General features: G+C 45.2%; 1 protein-coding gene across 1 annotated transcript in view; it reads right to left on the bottom strand.

The window, feature by feature from the left end:
• Positions 1-15,193, bottom strand: part of anapc1 (anaphase promoting complex subunit 1) — a 100,909-nt gene extending 85,716 nt beyond the window's left edge. Inside the window, exons 1-7 of the mRNA XM_033020496.1 lie at positions 15,176-15,193; positions 14,600-14,669; positions 13,229-13,329; positions 7,824-7,906; positions 7,111-7,184; positions 2,698-2,846; positions 566-789 (exon numbers count right to left, since the gene is read on the bottom strand). Coding sequence (XP_032876387.1) covers positions 566-789; positions 2,698-2,846; positions 7,111-7,184; positions 7,824-7,906; positions 13,229-13,329; positions 14,600-14,669; positions 15,176-15,193 — 719 coding nt within the window. The remainder of the gene's footprint in view (positions 1-565; positions 790-2,697; positions 2,847-7,110; positions 7,185-7,823; positions 7,907-13,228; positions 13,330-14,599; positions 14,670-15,175) is intronic.
• Between the last annotated feature and the right edge of the window lie 1,439 nt (positions 15,194-16,632).

The raw sequence follows: 16,632 nt of genomic DNA, 5'->3' as shown, positions 1-16,632 counted from the left end.
AGCCAGTTTCCATGCTGTATCTCTAAACTAAACTAAACTGCTTGGGACTGAAATCAAATACTTCATAACCCTTGTGTGAAAGGGATAGTGTCCTGAATGAAGGATGGGACAGGTTGGAGCTATTAATTTACTTTGGTTTAGGTTGGAGATAAGAGCGCGGAAACAGGCCCTTTGACCCACCGTGTCCGAGCCGACCAGCAATCGCCCGTACACTAATTCTATCCTACACACGGGGGACAATTTACAGAAGCCAATTAACCCACGAACCTGCACGACTTTGGAATATGGGAGGAAACCAGAGCACCTGGAGAAATCCCAGGGAAAACCCACGCGGTCAGAGTGAGAATGCGCAAACTTCACACAGACAGCCGTTATACTGCACTGTGAAGATGCATGCATGGGAGGCCATTTGTTTTCATGTCAGAACCAAAACTATTTGCTTCGTTTTAAGAAATAAACACCACATCACCCCACCAGTCCGGTGCAGGAATCGCTGCATCCAAAGGCCAGCCCTTGTTAAGCCTCCCCCATCAATCTCTCCAAACACACACTGAAAACCGCTCACCTCAGGGCGGCCATGTTTGAGATGGAAGGCGAGTGCGAGCGAGAGTGGGTGCCTGGCGAGGCCGTGGATCTGTTCTGGCTGGGGAAGGAGAAGTTTTGAAACGGCGAGGCGATGGGTGACTCGCCCTTGGAGACGCTTCTGAGGTGAGCAGTCAACGAACTGCTGGTAGCTATCTGCTGAGGAGTCCCCGATGTGCTGGGATGTCTCAGAACTGTGTTTTGCTCCTGTTGATGGAAAATATAATTACTGCCAGAGCTGTAATTCTTGTAAGCAGGTATCATGCCAGGTCTGTGGACAATCTACTGGAACTTGCTACATCATAATAAACAGGTCCGATATATATATTACTTATTTGGAGGTTGTTGTGTTTAATAGCCTGATGGTTGTAGGAAAGAAGCTGCTCCTGAATCTGGAAAACTTCTTTGATCACCTTGGTAATCCTGTTCTTTATTTAACATCACCCCCTTCTATCCTGCCCATTGGATAGATTAAGATCCTTAGAAGATTCAGCATGTCGACGAATACTCTCTTGAACAGCTACAGGTGTATGGTCGAGAGCTTACTGACTGCTTGCATCACAGCGTAGTTTGAGGAACGAGGGCGAGAGTGATGGGCACTGTCCGGTCCATCATGGGTATTTACCTGTCCACCATCGAAGCGATCTCTAGGAAACGCTGGCTTAAAAAGGCAGCCAGCATCATCAGAAACCCACACCATCCTGGCCACACTCTCATTTCACTCCTACCATCGCGAAGTGGATACAGGAGCTTGAAAATGGTGGCTACAGGTTGAAGAACAGCTTCTTCCAGCAACATTAACCTTAGCTACTATGAACTTCCATGGACTATCTTTGGTTGAACTGCAGACATCAGTTTTTGCACTGTTATTGTTACCTAGTATTACGGTTAATTGTTGTATTTTGGATTATTATAGATTATTATCTGTGTGTTATTGCGATTATGGGCCTGATAAACTGCAGCATGGATCTGTAATTGCTCCATTATGCTCCATATGACAATTAAACACTCTTGAATCAAGGAATTTCTATTCTATCCAGGCGGCACAGTGTCGCAGCAGTAGAGTTGCTGCCCTACAGGGCCAGAGACCCGGGTTTGATCCTGAATATGGGTGCTGTCTGTGCGGGGTTTGCATGTTCGCCATGGGGTTTTTTCCGGGTGCTCCAGTCTCTTCCCACACTTCAAAGACATACAAGTTTGTAGGTTAAGTGGCTTTGGTAAAAATTGTAGATTGTCCCTAGTGTGCAGGATAATGCGCGTGTACAAGGTGATCGCTGGTGGAATAATGAAAAGCCTGGATAGAGTGGACGTGGAGAGGATGTTCCCACTGGTGGGAGAGTCTAGGATGGTATAGCCTCAGAATTAAAGGACGTTCCCTTAGGAAGGAGATGAGGAGGAATTTCTTTAATCAGAGTGTGGTGAATCTGTGGAATCCATTGCAACAGAAAGCTGCGGAGGCAAAGTCAATGGATATTTTTACAGCAGAGATAGATAGATTAGTATGATTGTCGGGGGTTATGGGGAGAAGGCAGGAGAATGGGGTTAAGAGGGGATGATGGATCAGCCATGGTTGAATGGGGAGTAGACTTGATGGGCCGAATGGCCTAATTCTGCTCCTATCCCTTATGGTCAGCGTGGCCTCAGTGGGCCGAAGAGTCAGTTTCCGCGTTGTATCTCTAAAGCAAACTAAAAAGTATCCAATTTTCCTATCAATGAACACAGAGTTCTGGAGCCCAAGACAACATTAAAAAATCCCTGCAGTAACTGTTTAAGTTAGATTAATTTTGTTTAGTTTAGAAATACAGGCCTTTCAGACCACTGACTCCGCGCCGACCAGCAATCCCCACAAACTAACACTATCCTCCAAACACTAGGTACAATTTACAATTTTACTAAGCCAATTAACCTACAAACCTGTACGTCTTTTGAGGTGTGGAAGGAAACTGGAGCTCCTGGGGAAAATCAACGCAGCTCACGGGGAGAACGTACAAACACTCGTAGTGGGGATGGAACCCGGGTCTCCGGCGCTGTGAGGCAGCAATTCTCCCACTGCACCACCTTGAACCAGATCATATGGAGAAGAATGAAAACAAAATTACTCTGCAGAAAAGTTACCTCTGTTTTAATTTTGCGTAGTGCCCAGACTGTGTGCAAGCACTGTACTGTGTCGTAGGTCAAGATGATTGAAGGTGCTGTGCCGGAGAAAACTATTTTCATGGTGTAGTCAGCAACATATTGCACCCTTGTCACGCTGGCCGCACACCCTGAAAGGGAGAAAGTAGGATTTTAATTCTGTCACAGCTCATTCAATAGACAACGGCTCTGGGTTGTCCTTTCGAAATATTATCGAAATGTTGAATTGATAGTCATAAGAGATAGGAGCAGAATTAGGCCCTTCGGCCCATCATGTCTACTCCGCTATTCAATCATGGCTGATCTATCTTCTCCCTCCTAATCGCATTCACCTGCCTTCTCCCCATAACTTCTGAACACCCCTGTAATTTGCAGAAAGAGTCCAGTACACAGATTCACCGGGGGTGGTAGAGGCAGATACGATAGTGCTGTTTAAGAGGCTTTTAGATAGGCACATGGATATGAAGGGAATAGCGGGCTATGGATCATGTTGCAGGCAGAGATTACATATCTTAGTATCATGCTCGGCATAGACATTAGGGCCGAAGGGCCTGTTCCAGTGCTATACTCCCACTACCTGCTCCCTCGACCCTCTCCCCACTCCCCTGTTGAAGTCCTGCCTCCCCGTTCTCTGCCCCTACCTCACTAATCTCTTCAACTCCTCATTGTCCCAAGGAATTGTCCCCTCCGCTTTCAAAACTGCTGCCGTTACACCAATCTTAAAGAAACCTGGTCTTGATCCCTCCTCTCTCATTAACTACCGCCCAATCTCAAACCTCCCCTTTCTTTCAAAAACCCTGGAGCGTATCATTGCATCGCAACTTCATTCCCACCTCCTTGCGTATAACCTACTTGAACCCCTCCAATCTGGCTTTCGCCCCCTCCATAGCACAGAAACTGCTCTCCTCAAAGTCCTCAACGACCTCCTCACCTCTGCTGACACTGGTTCCCTCAACATCCTCATCCTCCTCGACCTGAGCGCAGCCTTCGATACAGTGGACCATAACATCCTGCTCACCAGACTCAAAGACCTCGGCATTGAAGGCTCTGCACTCAGCTGGCTCCGTTCCTACCTTTCCAACAGATCCCACTTCATCTCTCTCCACAACCACACCTCTGCTACAGCCGCAGTCACTCAAGGCGTTCCCCAAGGCTCCGTACTCGGCCCCCTCCTCTTCATCATCTACATCCTCCCCCTTGGTCAGATACTCCGCCACTTCAATCTGGACTTCCACTGTTACGCTGGTGACACCCAGATTTACCTTGGCACCAAATCCCCCCACCTCTCCCATATCAACTCCTGTTTGTCAGCTATAAAAACCTGGATGCAACATAATTTCCTCAAACTCAACAGCGATAAGACAGAATTCCTCCTCATAGGCTCCAAAGCCACACTCAGCAAAATCAATAACCCCACTCTCACCATCGACGGCACCACTGTCTCCCCATCTCCCCAGGCCCGCAACCTTGGCGTGATCTTTGATTCCACCCTCTCCCTTCAGCCTCACATCCGCCATGTCATTAAAACCTCCTTCTTTCATCTCCGCAACATCGCCAAACTCAGACCCTCTCTCACACCGCCCGCTGCTGAAAGACTCATCCATGCCTTCATCTCCTCCCGACTGGACTATTGCAACTCACTTCTCCTTGGCATCAGCTCCACCTACATCAACCGACTCCAACTGGTCCAGAACGCAGCCGCCCGACTCATCACCCATACCAAATCCTGGCATCACATCACTCCAGTCCTCAAACAACTTCACTGGCTTCCCATCTCCCACCGGATCACCTACAAAATCCTGATCCTCACCTACAAAGCCCTCCACCATCTGGCCCCCCCATATCTCATTGACCTCCTCTCCCCCTACCAACCCTCACGGTCCCTCAGATCCACATCAGCCGGTCTCCTCTCCATCCACAAGTCCAACCTCCGCAGTTTTGGGGACAGAGCCTTCTCCAGGGCAGCTCCCAGGCTCTGGAACTCCCTCCCCCAACTGATCCGCAATTCCGTGTCCCTCACCATCTTCCAGTCCCGCCTCAAGACCCATCTCTTCACCTCTGCCTATCCTTAGCCCCACGTCCCCCTCCCTTTTCATCTGTGCATTAATTGCCTCATACTGTGTTTTGTATTGAATTCTGTCTTTACTTTGTGTACTAGTCATGTCTCTACTATTTATTTCATTCCCCTTACATGTTTTTCCTCTACATGCTCAATTTTTGTAAGGTGTCCTTGAGACTCTTGAAAGGCGCCCATAAATAAAATTTATTATTATTATTATTATACTATTCTATGTTCAGTTTCAAACTACAACGTTGAAACTGACCAGCGATTATCTACTTTTATCCTTCACACTAGGGGAATTAAAAAAAATATATAAGCCAATTACCCTACAATCTTGCAACTCTTTGGAATTTGGGAGGAAACCGGAGCACCCGGGGAAAAGCCATGTGGCCACTGGGAGAACATACAAACTCCGAACAGACAGCACCTATAGTCAGGATTGAAACCGGGTCTCTGGCGCCGTCAACCCTACCGCAGTCTTCTAAAATTCGAGCTGCAATATGTGCCTGCATAAACATTACTAATCTAAAATGCTATTTTATTTTTGTAATTTTGTAATTCACCCATTAATTGCAATTTTTACATTTAAATATTACAAATTTATTTCTCTTGCCATCTCTAAAATTTCCAGTCTTTGTTAACTTCATTCCTTTGTGACTTTGCCAAGCATTTTAAATTGGCATATATTTACAATTGAATGTATTAAATTATAATTAAATTGAGTCTTAATATTTTAGTTTAGATATACAGCGTGGAAACAGGTCCTTTGGCCCAAAGAGTCCACATGTACCAGCGATCCCCGCACATTAACACTATCCTACACAATTATATACCAAGCTAATTAACTTACAAATCTAAATCAAGAGATCCAGCTTACTGCAGAGAACGATGTATGTTTCCGTGCTGGATGACTATGACTGAGAGTGATTTGTAAGTTAAATGGCCTCTGTAAACTGCAGCTAGTGTGTTGAGATCGGATGCCAGAAGTGTTCCTATTAAAATCATACGGGTGAATGCACAGTCTTTTACCCGTGGTAGCTGAATCAATTCCCCTTATGATTTTGTAGACCTCAATAAGATCATCGATCTGAGGAATAAAGTCCGAGCCTGCTAAACCTCACTCCTGCCGCATCTAACACATCAGTCTGAAGAAGGGTCCTGACCCAAAATGCCACCTGTCCATGTTCTCCAGAGATGCTGTCTGCTGCGTTACTCCAGCCTTTTGTGTCTTTCCTCCAGAGATGCTCCAGAGTTCCTCCAACACTGTATGTTCTACGCAAGATTCCAGCATCTGCGGCTCCTTATGTCTCCATACCACTGCAAGCTGTTTGATTTTACTGTTTTGTCTGATATACAGTAACTGATGAACAGACACTCCTCCTAGTAAGTACTAACCAACAGTAGCCAATTTCATCCCTCATCATGGTAAATACCTGAAACTGAACCGGACTGCTAAGAATCGGGAAGTCACACCAGACAATGAACTTTGGCCCTCATGGTCACGCCTTCACTATAACCTCAGCAACTCCCAAAACTCATGTCAAGGCCTGTTCACCCATCACAGCTGCGTTGAACTTGAGCAGTACTTCAGTCTTAAGATTCTTATCGGTACCTCCAGAGAACCACCCTCTCTATAATCGTTAATCTCTTCCTTCCTCCCCATCACCATCGCGATTTTTGCACCTCCTTAAATTCTGACCTGCTGAGCATTTTGGAATTGAACTTTACCACCACCCACTGAAGCTTCACCCACCAAGGTCATAGCTGTTGGGAATCACTCATCGTCACCGAGTCATACAGTACGGAAACAGGGCCTTCAGCCCAACATGTCCATGCCGACCAAGATGCCTCATCCAAGCTAGTCCCACCTGCCCACATTTGGCCCATATCCCTCGAAAGCTTTTTTATCCATGTACCTGTCCCAATGTTCTTTAAATGTCTGCTCGTCCCTTCAAGACTTGAGACTGGGAGGATGGAGCTGGCGATGACGACAGACATGTCCATTGAGGAGCAAAGCTGGTAGGACAGTGAACCGGGTTCTGGCCTACTCCGCCCTGGAGGTCGGCCCCCGTGCATCAAAGGAGGACGGGCGAGGAGTGGGACATTGTTTCGCTAGTCGCGTGACAGCTGGAGGCCTGCAGCGGCCTGGGGCTTGCCTAGATCGTGCACCGCTCATAAGAACCAGAGTGCGGACTGGACTTGGAAAATGGCGGCAAAATACAGTGCCTCTTGAATGCGACTATTTCTGGACACTTTGCTAATCGTGGTGGGTGTTAATCAGCATCTGCAGTTCTTTGTTTCTACAAAATAACGGTACACGTTGCGGTCCTTACCTCCTGGTTTGCAAACAACGGGTGCAATTTCATCCAGTGGGTGCAGCATGCTGAACATGGTGGGCAACGGCTCCCTGCAACCACACAACGGCAACAGGCATCAAAATCAACACTGCAACAGCACTCGCCCCAGCATACGGGACACTTGCTCATTGCAACAGAGTGGATGCTACAGTGTCGGATGGCAAGATTGGTATCGGTAAAGTTTACTTCCATGGAATCGAGAGGCGAGCCAAACATTTTATACAATTATGAGGGGACTACATGGTGGGCGGTAAGGGGGCGGTAAGGTGGCGCAGCGGTGGAGGTGCTGCCTCACAGCACCAGAGACCTGGGTTCGACCTTGACTACAGGTGCCGTCTGTACGGAGTTTGTACGTTCTCCCTGTGACGGCATGGGTTTTCTCTGGGTGTCTGATTTCCACCCACATTCCAAAGACGCACGGGTTTGTACGTTAATTGTCCCTAGCGTGTAGGATCGTGCTAGTGTACAGGGTAATTGTTGGTCAGCGTAGTCTTCGTGGGTCGAAGGGCCTGTATTCCATCCAAATACAATAAGGTGAAGCAAACAAGAGTAAGACCAAATGGTCCATCTTCATCCATATCCCAGCTTGGGAAAACTAGGCAAAGTCAGTTTTAAACTTGCATGGGGAATTTGTTGAATCAATCTGGGTCAGGTGTGTGCATGTGTTTTGGTGCTAATCGCATGCTTACCTCAGGGGACTTAAAGGTAACTCTAGAACAGGATTGCTGCGCTCGAACATTAGCCCAAATGCAGTAGCCCAAATGTCTGCAACCTAGCGAGAGATGACAAGATATTACTTCACTAATAAATTTGCAGCACGAGAGAAAAACCTTGTGGGGCAAGTGGAATAAGCAGTGAATATTTAACCCACAGTGCATTCAGAAAGTATTCAGACCCCTTCACTTTTGCAGGATCTTTTTAATTACTTTGCAAACATTTCTTAACACCTGTTTTCACATTTTTATTATGGGGTATTGTGTGTAGATTGATGATTTAAAAAAAAAAAATTTAATCCATTTTAAAATAAGGCTGTAACGTAACAAAATGTGAAAGAAATGAAGGGGTCTGAATACTTTCTGAATGCACTGTACTTATTTCGAATAGTTCAAACAACAAACTCATTATTTATAGACAACGCAGAATTATTCTACTTAATGCAGTGGACAAATTTGCACGGATGTTATTGCCAGTTTGGTTTAGTTTACTTTATTGTCACCCAGGTACACTAGAAAGCTTTTTTGTTGCGTCTGTCCACTCAGCGGGAAGTAAAGGCCAAGGACAGGCAGACTTGACTCAGAACTGCTGTAGCGTTGGGAGCAACAGCAGCAGGAGATTAGCAAGAGATACGACTGATTGGCTCTAGCCCAAGTGGGAGGAGAGAAGTGAAAACAGTTAAAGTAAAGGCCAAGGACAGGCAGACTTGACTCAGAACTGCTGTAGTGTTGGGAGCAACAGCAGCAGGAGTTTAGAAAGAGATACGACTGATTGGCTCTAGCCCAAGTGGGATGAGAGAAGTGAGTCAGTTCTGGGAAAACAGTTGAAAACTGAGGAATTTGGTTTGTAAATTGGTAAATCAGGCAATTTATCAGTCAATTTAAGCAAGACTGCTCTGAGTGGGCGGCCTTGTGAGTGAGCGGCCTTGTGAGGGAAGTGCCCTGTCAGTCTTTGGCTCGAGAGTCTTCGGCGAGGAGACGAAAGAAGGAAATGTCAGGCAAGCTGATTCAGTGCGATGCTTGCAGTATGTGGGAGGTCAAGGACACCGCTGGTGCCTCTGGCTGCTACAAATGCGAGAAGTGCATCCAGGTAGAGCTCCTGAAGGACCGTGTTGGGGAACTGGAGAAGCAAGTGGATGACCTCCGGTTCGTCCGAGAAACGGAGTCGTTCCTCGACAAGTCCTACAGTACGATTGTTACACCTAAGGTACTGGAAGAGAGAAGGTGGGAGACAGTGAGAACGGGAGGGAAGCATGGAATGCCAACGTCCCCGGGTGTTGTACCTCTTGTGAACAGGTTCACCCACTTAGAAGCTGTCGGGACAGAAGAGGTGTTTACACTGGGCGACGGACTGGCTTGTGATGCGAATAGGGCTGTTGAGCCAAAACCAAAAAGGCCTAAGGCAGGCAACGCCATTGTAGTGGGAGACTCCATTGTGAGAGGTACGGACAGGGGTTTCTGCGGCAACAGACGGGATGCGAGGATGGTGTGCTGCCTTCCTGGTGCCAGGATCCAGGATGTCACGGACAGAGTGCAGAAAATCCTCAAGGGCGAAGGTGAACATCCGGAAGTGGTAGTGCATGTCGGCACAAACGATGTCGGAAAGAAGGGGATGAATATTCTGCAGCGTGACTTTAGAGAGCTCGGAAAAATGCTGAAAAGCAGGACCTCCAGGGTTGTTATCTCCGGTTTGCTTCCAGTTCCTCGTGCTGGCGAGAGCAGGAACAGGGAGATACGGGACCTGAACGTGTGGCTGAGGAACTGGTGCACGGGGCAGGGATTTAGATTCTTAGATCACTGGGATCTGTTTTGGGGTAAGGGGGAACTGTACAAAAGGGACGGATTGCATCTTAACAGGTGTGGGACCAGCATTCTGGCAGGCAGGTTTGCCACTGCTACACGGGTGGTTTTAAACTGAATAAGGGGGGTGGGGTGTCGAATGGGATAGTGGAGGATGGAGTTAAAGGGAAAGGGTTTCTTAAATGTGTGAGCGTAGAGACAGAGGGGTGTAAAATGAGGGTAGAAGCAATAGGTAGCAAGGTGAAAAGTAAAAGTGGCAGGCAGACAAAACCAGGGCAAAAATCAGAAAGGGCCACTTTTCAACATAATTGTATAAGGGGTAAGAGTGTTGTAAAAACAAGCCTGAAGGCTTTGTGTCTCAATGCAAGGAGCATTCGTAATAAGGTGGATGAGTTGAATGTGCAGATAGCTATTAATGACTATGATATAGTTGGGATCACGGAGACATGGCTCCAGGGTGACCAAGGCTGGGAGCTGAACATCCAGGGATATTCAATATTCAGGAGGGATAGAGAGAAAGGAAAAGGAGGTGGGGTAGCGTTGCTGATTAGAGAGGAGATTAACGCAATGGAAAGGAAGGACATTAGTTTGGAGGATGTGGAATCGGTATGGGTAGAGCTGCGAAACACTAAGGGGCAGAAAACGCTGGTGGGTGTTGTGTACAGGCCACCTAACAGTAGTAGTGAAGTTGGAGATGGTATCAAACAGGAAATTAGAAATGCGTGCGACAAAGGCAAAACCGTTATAATGGGTGACTTCAATCTACATATAGATTGGGTGAATCAAATTGGCAGGGGTGCTGAGGAAGAGGATTTCTTGGAATGTATGCGGGATAGTTATCTAAATCAACATGTAGAGGAACCAACGAGAGAGCAGGCTATTTTAGACTGGGTATTGAGTAATGAGGAAGGGTTAGTTAGCAGTCTTGTTGTACGTGCCCCCTTGGGCAAGAGTGACCATAATATGGTTGAGTTCTTCATTAGGATGGAGAGTGACATTGTTAATTCAGAAACAATGGTTCTGAACTTAAAGAAAGGTAACTTTGAGGGTATGAGACGTGAATTGGCCAAGATTGACTGGCAATTAATTCTAAAAGGGTTGACGGTGGATATGCAATGGAAGACATTTAAAGACTGCATGGATGAACTACAAAAATTGTTCATCCCAGTTTGGCAAAAGAATAAATCAGGGAAGGTAGTGCATCCGTGGATAACAAGGGAAATCAGGGATAGTATCAAAGCGAAGGATGATGCGTACAAATTAGCCAGAAAAAGCAGCATACCGGAGGACTGGGAGAAATTCAGAGACCAGCAGAGGAGGACAAAGGGCTTAATTAGGAAAGGAAAAATAGATTATGAAAGAAAACTGGCAGGGAACATAAAAACTGACTGCAAAAGTTTTTATAGATATGTGAAAAGAAAGAGATTAGTTAAAACAAATGTAGGTCCCTTGCAGTCAGAAACAGGTGAGTTGATCATGGGGAACAAGGATATGGCGGACCAATTGAATAACTACTTTGGTTCCGTCTTCACTAAGGAAGACATAAATAATCTGCCGGAAATAGCAGGGGACCGCGGGTCAAAGGAGTTGGAGGAATTGAGTGAAATCCAGGTTAGCCGGGAAGTGGTGTTGGGTAAATTGAATGGATTAAAGGCCGATAAATCCCCAGGGCCAGATAGGCTGCATCCCAGAGTACTTAAGGAAGTAGCTCCAGAAATAGTGGATGCATTAGTAATAATCTTTCAAAACTCTTTAGATTCTGGAGTAGTTCCTGAGGATTGGCGGGTAGCAAACGTAACCCCACTTTTTAAGAAGGGAGGGAGAGAGAAAACGGGGAATTACAGACCAGTTAGTCTAACATCGGTAGTGGGGAAACTGCTAGAGTCAGTTATTAAAGATGGGATAGCAGCACATTTGGAAAGTGGTGAAATCATTGGACAAAGTCAGCATGGATTTACAAAAGGTAAATCATGTCTGACGAATCTTATAGAATTTTTCGAGGATGTAACTAGTAGCGTGGATAGGGGAGAACCAGTGGATGTGGTGTATCTGGACTTCCAGAAGGCTTTCGACAAGGTCCCACATAAGAGATTAGTATACAAACTTAAAGCACACGGCATTGGGGGTTCAGTATTGATGTGGATAGAGAACTGGCTGGCAAACAGGAAGCAAAGAGTAGGAGTAAACGGGTCCTTTTCACAATGGCAGGCAGTGACTAGTGGGGTACCGCAAGGCTCAGTGCTGGGACCCCAGCTATTTACAATATATATTAATGATCTGGATGAGGGAATTGAAGGCAATATCTCCAAGTTTGCGGATGACACTAAGCTGGGGGGCAGTGTTAGCTGTGAGGAGGATGCTAGGAGACTGCAAGGTGACTTGGATAGGCTGGGTGAGTGGGCAAATGTTTGGCAGATGCAGTATAATGTGGATAAATGTGAGGTTATCCATTTTGGTGGCAAAAACAGGAAAGCAGACTATTATCTAAATGGTGGCCGACTAGGAAAAGGGGAGATGCAGCGAGACCTGGGTGTCATGGTACACCAGTCATTGAAGTGGGCATGCAGGTGCAGCAGGCAGTGAAGAAAGCGAATGGTATGTTAGCTTTCATAGCAAAAGGATTTGAGTATAGGAGCAGGGAGGTTCTACTGCAGTTGTACAGGGTCTTGGTGAGACCACACCTGGAGTATTGCGTACAGTTTTGGTCTCCAAATCTGAGGAAGGACATTATTGCCATAGAGAGAGTGCAGAGAAGGTTCACCAGACTGATTCCTGGGATGTCAGGACTGTCTTATGAAGAAAGGCTGGATAGACTTGGTTTATACTCTCTAGAATTTAGGAGATTGAGAGGGGATCTTATAGAAACTTACAAAATTCTTAAGGGGTTGGACAGGCTAGATGCAAGAAGATTGCTCCCGATGTTGGGGAAGTCCAGGACAAGGGGTCACAGCTTAAGGATAAGGGGGAAATCCTTTAAAACCGAGATGAGAAGAACTTTTTTCACACAGAGTGGTGAATCTCTGGAACTCTCTGCCACAGAGGGTAGTCGAGGCCAGTTCATTGGCTATATTTAAGAGGGAGTTAGATGTGGCCCTTGTGGCTAAGGGGATCAGAGGGTATGGAGAGAAGGCAGGTACGGGATACTGAGTTGGATGATCAGCCATGATCATATTGAATGGCGGTGCAGGCTCGAAGGGCCGAATGGCCTACTCCTGCACCTAATTTCTATGTTTCTATGATTATTACACTCAAGATGACCACAGTGTACAGATACAGGATAATGGGAAAAACTGGTTTAGGACACAACGTTGGTCTCAAAGCGCCAGAGACCCAGGTTCGATCCTGACTACGGGTGCTGTCTGTATGGAGTTTGTATGTTCTCCCTGTCACCGCGTGGGTTTTCCCTGGGTGCTCCGGTTTCCTCCCACACTCCAGGGAGTGTGCAGGTTTCTAGATCAATTGGCTTCGGTAAAAATTGTCCCGAGTGTGTAGGATAGTGCCAGTGTACGGGATGATCACTGGTGGGCATGTTTCCATGCTGTATCTCTAAAGTCTAAATGCTTATGAATATTATTAACTACCTGGAAAGGTAATGGGGCGATGTAGTCCTTCCCGTCCATGGTGTGCACGTTCACACAGGATTTTTGGACGATGCAAACACACCTCTCCCTCTTTTCTTGAGCTGAGGAAGAAAGAGCTTTAATTGGAGTCGACCGGCATATAGAAATCTCACGTGACCACCGTAACATTGCCTCTCTTACATGTCGATCTGAGTTACTGATGTAGCTAGTGCCCTGGTTCCTGGCCTCTGTTTGGTGGCCTGTAAACCACTCCCATTAGTCAAGTCAAGTCACATTTATTTATATAGCACATTTAAAAAAACAACTCTCGTTGGCCAAAGTGCTTTACATTTGTTATAAGAATAGTATAAAAGGGTAGTTTTACCTTTGCAGTTTCTCAGCTCTACCCACAATTACTCTACATCTTCAGATCCTGTGCCATCCCTGGCTAAGGACCGAATTTTATTCCATACCAGCAGAGCTACCCCCACCTGCTCTGCCCACCTGTCTACCTGTAGGATATGTGACCTTGAATATTCAGCTCCCAGCTCCAATTCTCTTGCAGCCACTTTGCTGTAATGCCCACATCATACCTACCAATCTCTAGCACAAGCTCATCCACTTTGTGCCTTATACTACGCGCAGTCAAATATAACTTTAATTTGATTTTCACCTCCCCTCCTCTCAGTTCGGTCTTGATTTTACCTGACCTTACTCTCATATCGCTTCTTAAACGTTTTAAATTATTAATAGTGTTTTATTATTAATGTTTAATGTTTTATGTGTCATTCCTAACTGTCACTGTATTTCATGTTGTCACTTGCGGGCGGAGCACCAAGGCAAATTCCTTGTATGTGAATACTTGGCCAATATTAATTCATTCATTATGGAGACTTCTGTAACCTCTCCTGCACCGTCTTTCCCTTTAACTTCACCCTTACACTTACAATTTGTTGACCCCACCCCTCCACTATTTAGTTGAAAGTCTATCCACGGCCCTGGTTACACGGTTTGCCAGGACTCGGGTCCCAACAGGGTTCATTCAAATGGAGTCCGCCCCATCGGAACAGATCCCTCCTTCCCCAATACTGGTGCCAATGTCCCATAACTTCAAACCCACTACTTCCACAGTCTTTGAGCTACGCTTTCATCTCCTTCATCTTCTCGACCATGTGCCAATTTGCACGCGGCTCAGGTAGCAATCCAGGGATCATTACCTTTTTGGTTCTACTTTTCAATTTTGAGCCTAGCTATTCAAATTCCCTGAGCAGTACATCTTTCCTCACTCTACCTATGTCATTGGTACCCTCATGGACCACGATGATTGGATTCTTTAATCCTCAAATTCAAAACTAAATGTTTAATCGATCGCGAATCAGAGTGGGAATTTACCTTCTGCACATTGAGTCTTGTCCTGTGGTATGCTGAAGTTGCACCATAGAGCCTGAAGACCAAGAGAAACCTGTTAATTAACTGGCTTTTATGCTTTATTTTCAGTTTTACTGACTGGTTTTAAAAAAACAGCTCAATTATTCAAATGCAGTGGACCAGCTCAGAAATCACGCAGCCTGCCTAAGTTTAAAATGAAGATTTCTACAAAATGGCTGCCCAGTAGAGCAGTTGGCATAAAGCTGCTGCCTCACTGTATCAGAGATCCAGGTTTAATCCTGACTGCAGGTGCTGTCGGTGTGTGGAGAGAGCGCGTTCTCCCAGTGATCGTGTGGGTTTCCTGCGGGTTCTCCGGTTTCCTCCCACATCCCAGACGTGCAGGTTTGTTGAGTAATTGGCCGTCTGTAAATTGCCCCTAGTGTGTAGGGAGTGGATGAGAAAGTGGGATTACATGGAACCAGTGTGAACGGGTGTTCGATGGTCAGTATGGACTCAGTGGGTCGAAGGGACTGTTTCCATGCGGTAATCTTTCAATAAATCAATTAATCAAAAGTAACAGAAACAGAATGCTTCCCTCACAATCCCAGTTGCAATCATGTAGCGTTGTTACAAAACCTACCATCAGCGGCGCTACAAATCTGCCACTGCCTGTGCGTGCGATTCCGGAGACTTTGGGGGGGGGGGGTGGGGATTAAAATGCAGATTTGTATTGGTTGTCAGAGAGGGAATTCCTCAGGCTTCTAGCTGATGAAGAAAAATCATTCGGGCTTCCGTTCGTGTTTTTTTTAAACATTTCGCTGGACGATTGCGTCGCTGGATTTAATTTAAATGTGACTGAAAACTCCTTCAACATCACGGATCGCAATATCAGGACAAAACAAAAGGTATGTCGTTTATTTAACATATTATCTTGCTTTTTGTGTGGCTTCATTTTAATCTTATGATGCGAATCCATATGAATCGGCTGTGTCTTGCCTGCCGATATGGGCTTAAAATTTATGGCAACGCCAACATTCCAATTGATCACATTCCAGAATCATGTCAGAAGAACATCTAAATCATCTATATTTTGTGTTATTGTCTATCCACGATCAATATTTTCATACTAAATATCCACAGTACAGTTTTAGTCAGATGTATTGTGCAAAAAAGAATGATTTTGATTATCTTGAGAGTGGATGTTTCAGGATTAATTTATGGGAATTAAACATTAAATTCCTTCCATTTGGCATATAAATTCATCACAGTGAGATTTTAAAATCATGTTATATTGTGAATTCTTGTGTGAATGGGATCAGTTTGTTATTTGTTATTTGGATACTTAGGCTATTTAAAAATGTAGCCTTTTCTTAAGAAATGGATAGATGTTTAGATCTAGTAACTGAATTTAGATGAATTTGATTGATTAGATGAATTTAATTGATTTGATGATACTGAAATATATGAATTTTCTGTTGGGTTTTTACTATTTGTTTTAGTGTTTAACTTTATCATTTATACCTTTCTTTCTAAAACTGCAAATAATAACTTGTTTCCGTTTATGCTAATCGTTGCATTTTAAACAGATGTCTCCGAAGAAGAAATGCAAAATTGTCAATTCAAATGCCCAGCAAAAGAGACTGATTTAGACAGCATTCGCAGAGATTATCCAAATTTGGACTACTCCAAATGTGATGATCTACAGGACATTCTTAATGGGAAAGTAGTGGGCAGAAAGGCATGTCATGCGTGGTTTGAAGAGCAAAAACTTGTAGTTTACAATGCCAAAATTGAAAAGTTGAGGAAAAACAAGGTGTACAGAGTTTCTTATTGGTTTCAATCTGAGGAGTATGATGATGCTACTGATTATGATATGCCAATATACCAGCTCGCACCTGATCTTCTCCATAAAGACCTGGTCTTTGGCTAGAAATTGTAATTTCTTTACCTGACTGTTACGGACTTACAGCATATAATACAATAATATTAATAGAATAGAATAGAATAGAATAGCCTTTTATTGTCATCCAGACCGAAGTCTGAACGAAATTTAAGCA

This window comes from Amblyraja radiata, chromosome 5, assembly GCF_010909765.2.
Source record: "Amblyraja radiata isolate CabotCenter1 chromosome 5, sAmbRad1.1.pri, whole genome shotgun sequence".
Taxonomy (NCBI): domain Eukaryota; kingdom Metazoa; phylum Chordata; class Chondrichthyes; order Rajiformes; family Rajidae; genus Amblyraja; species Amblyraja radiata.
This window is presented reverse-complemented; position numbering and strand designations above follow the sequence as displayed.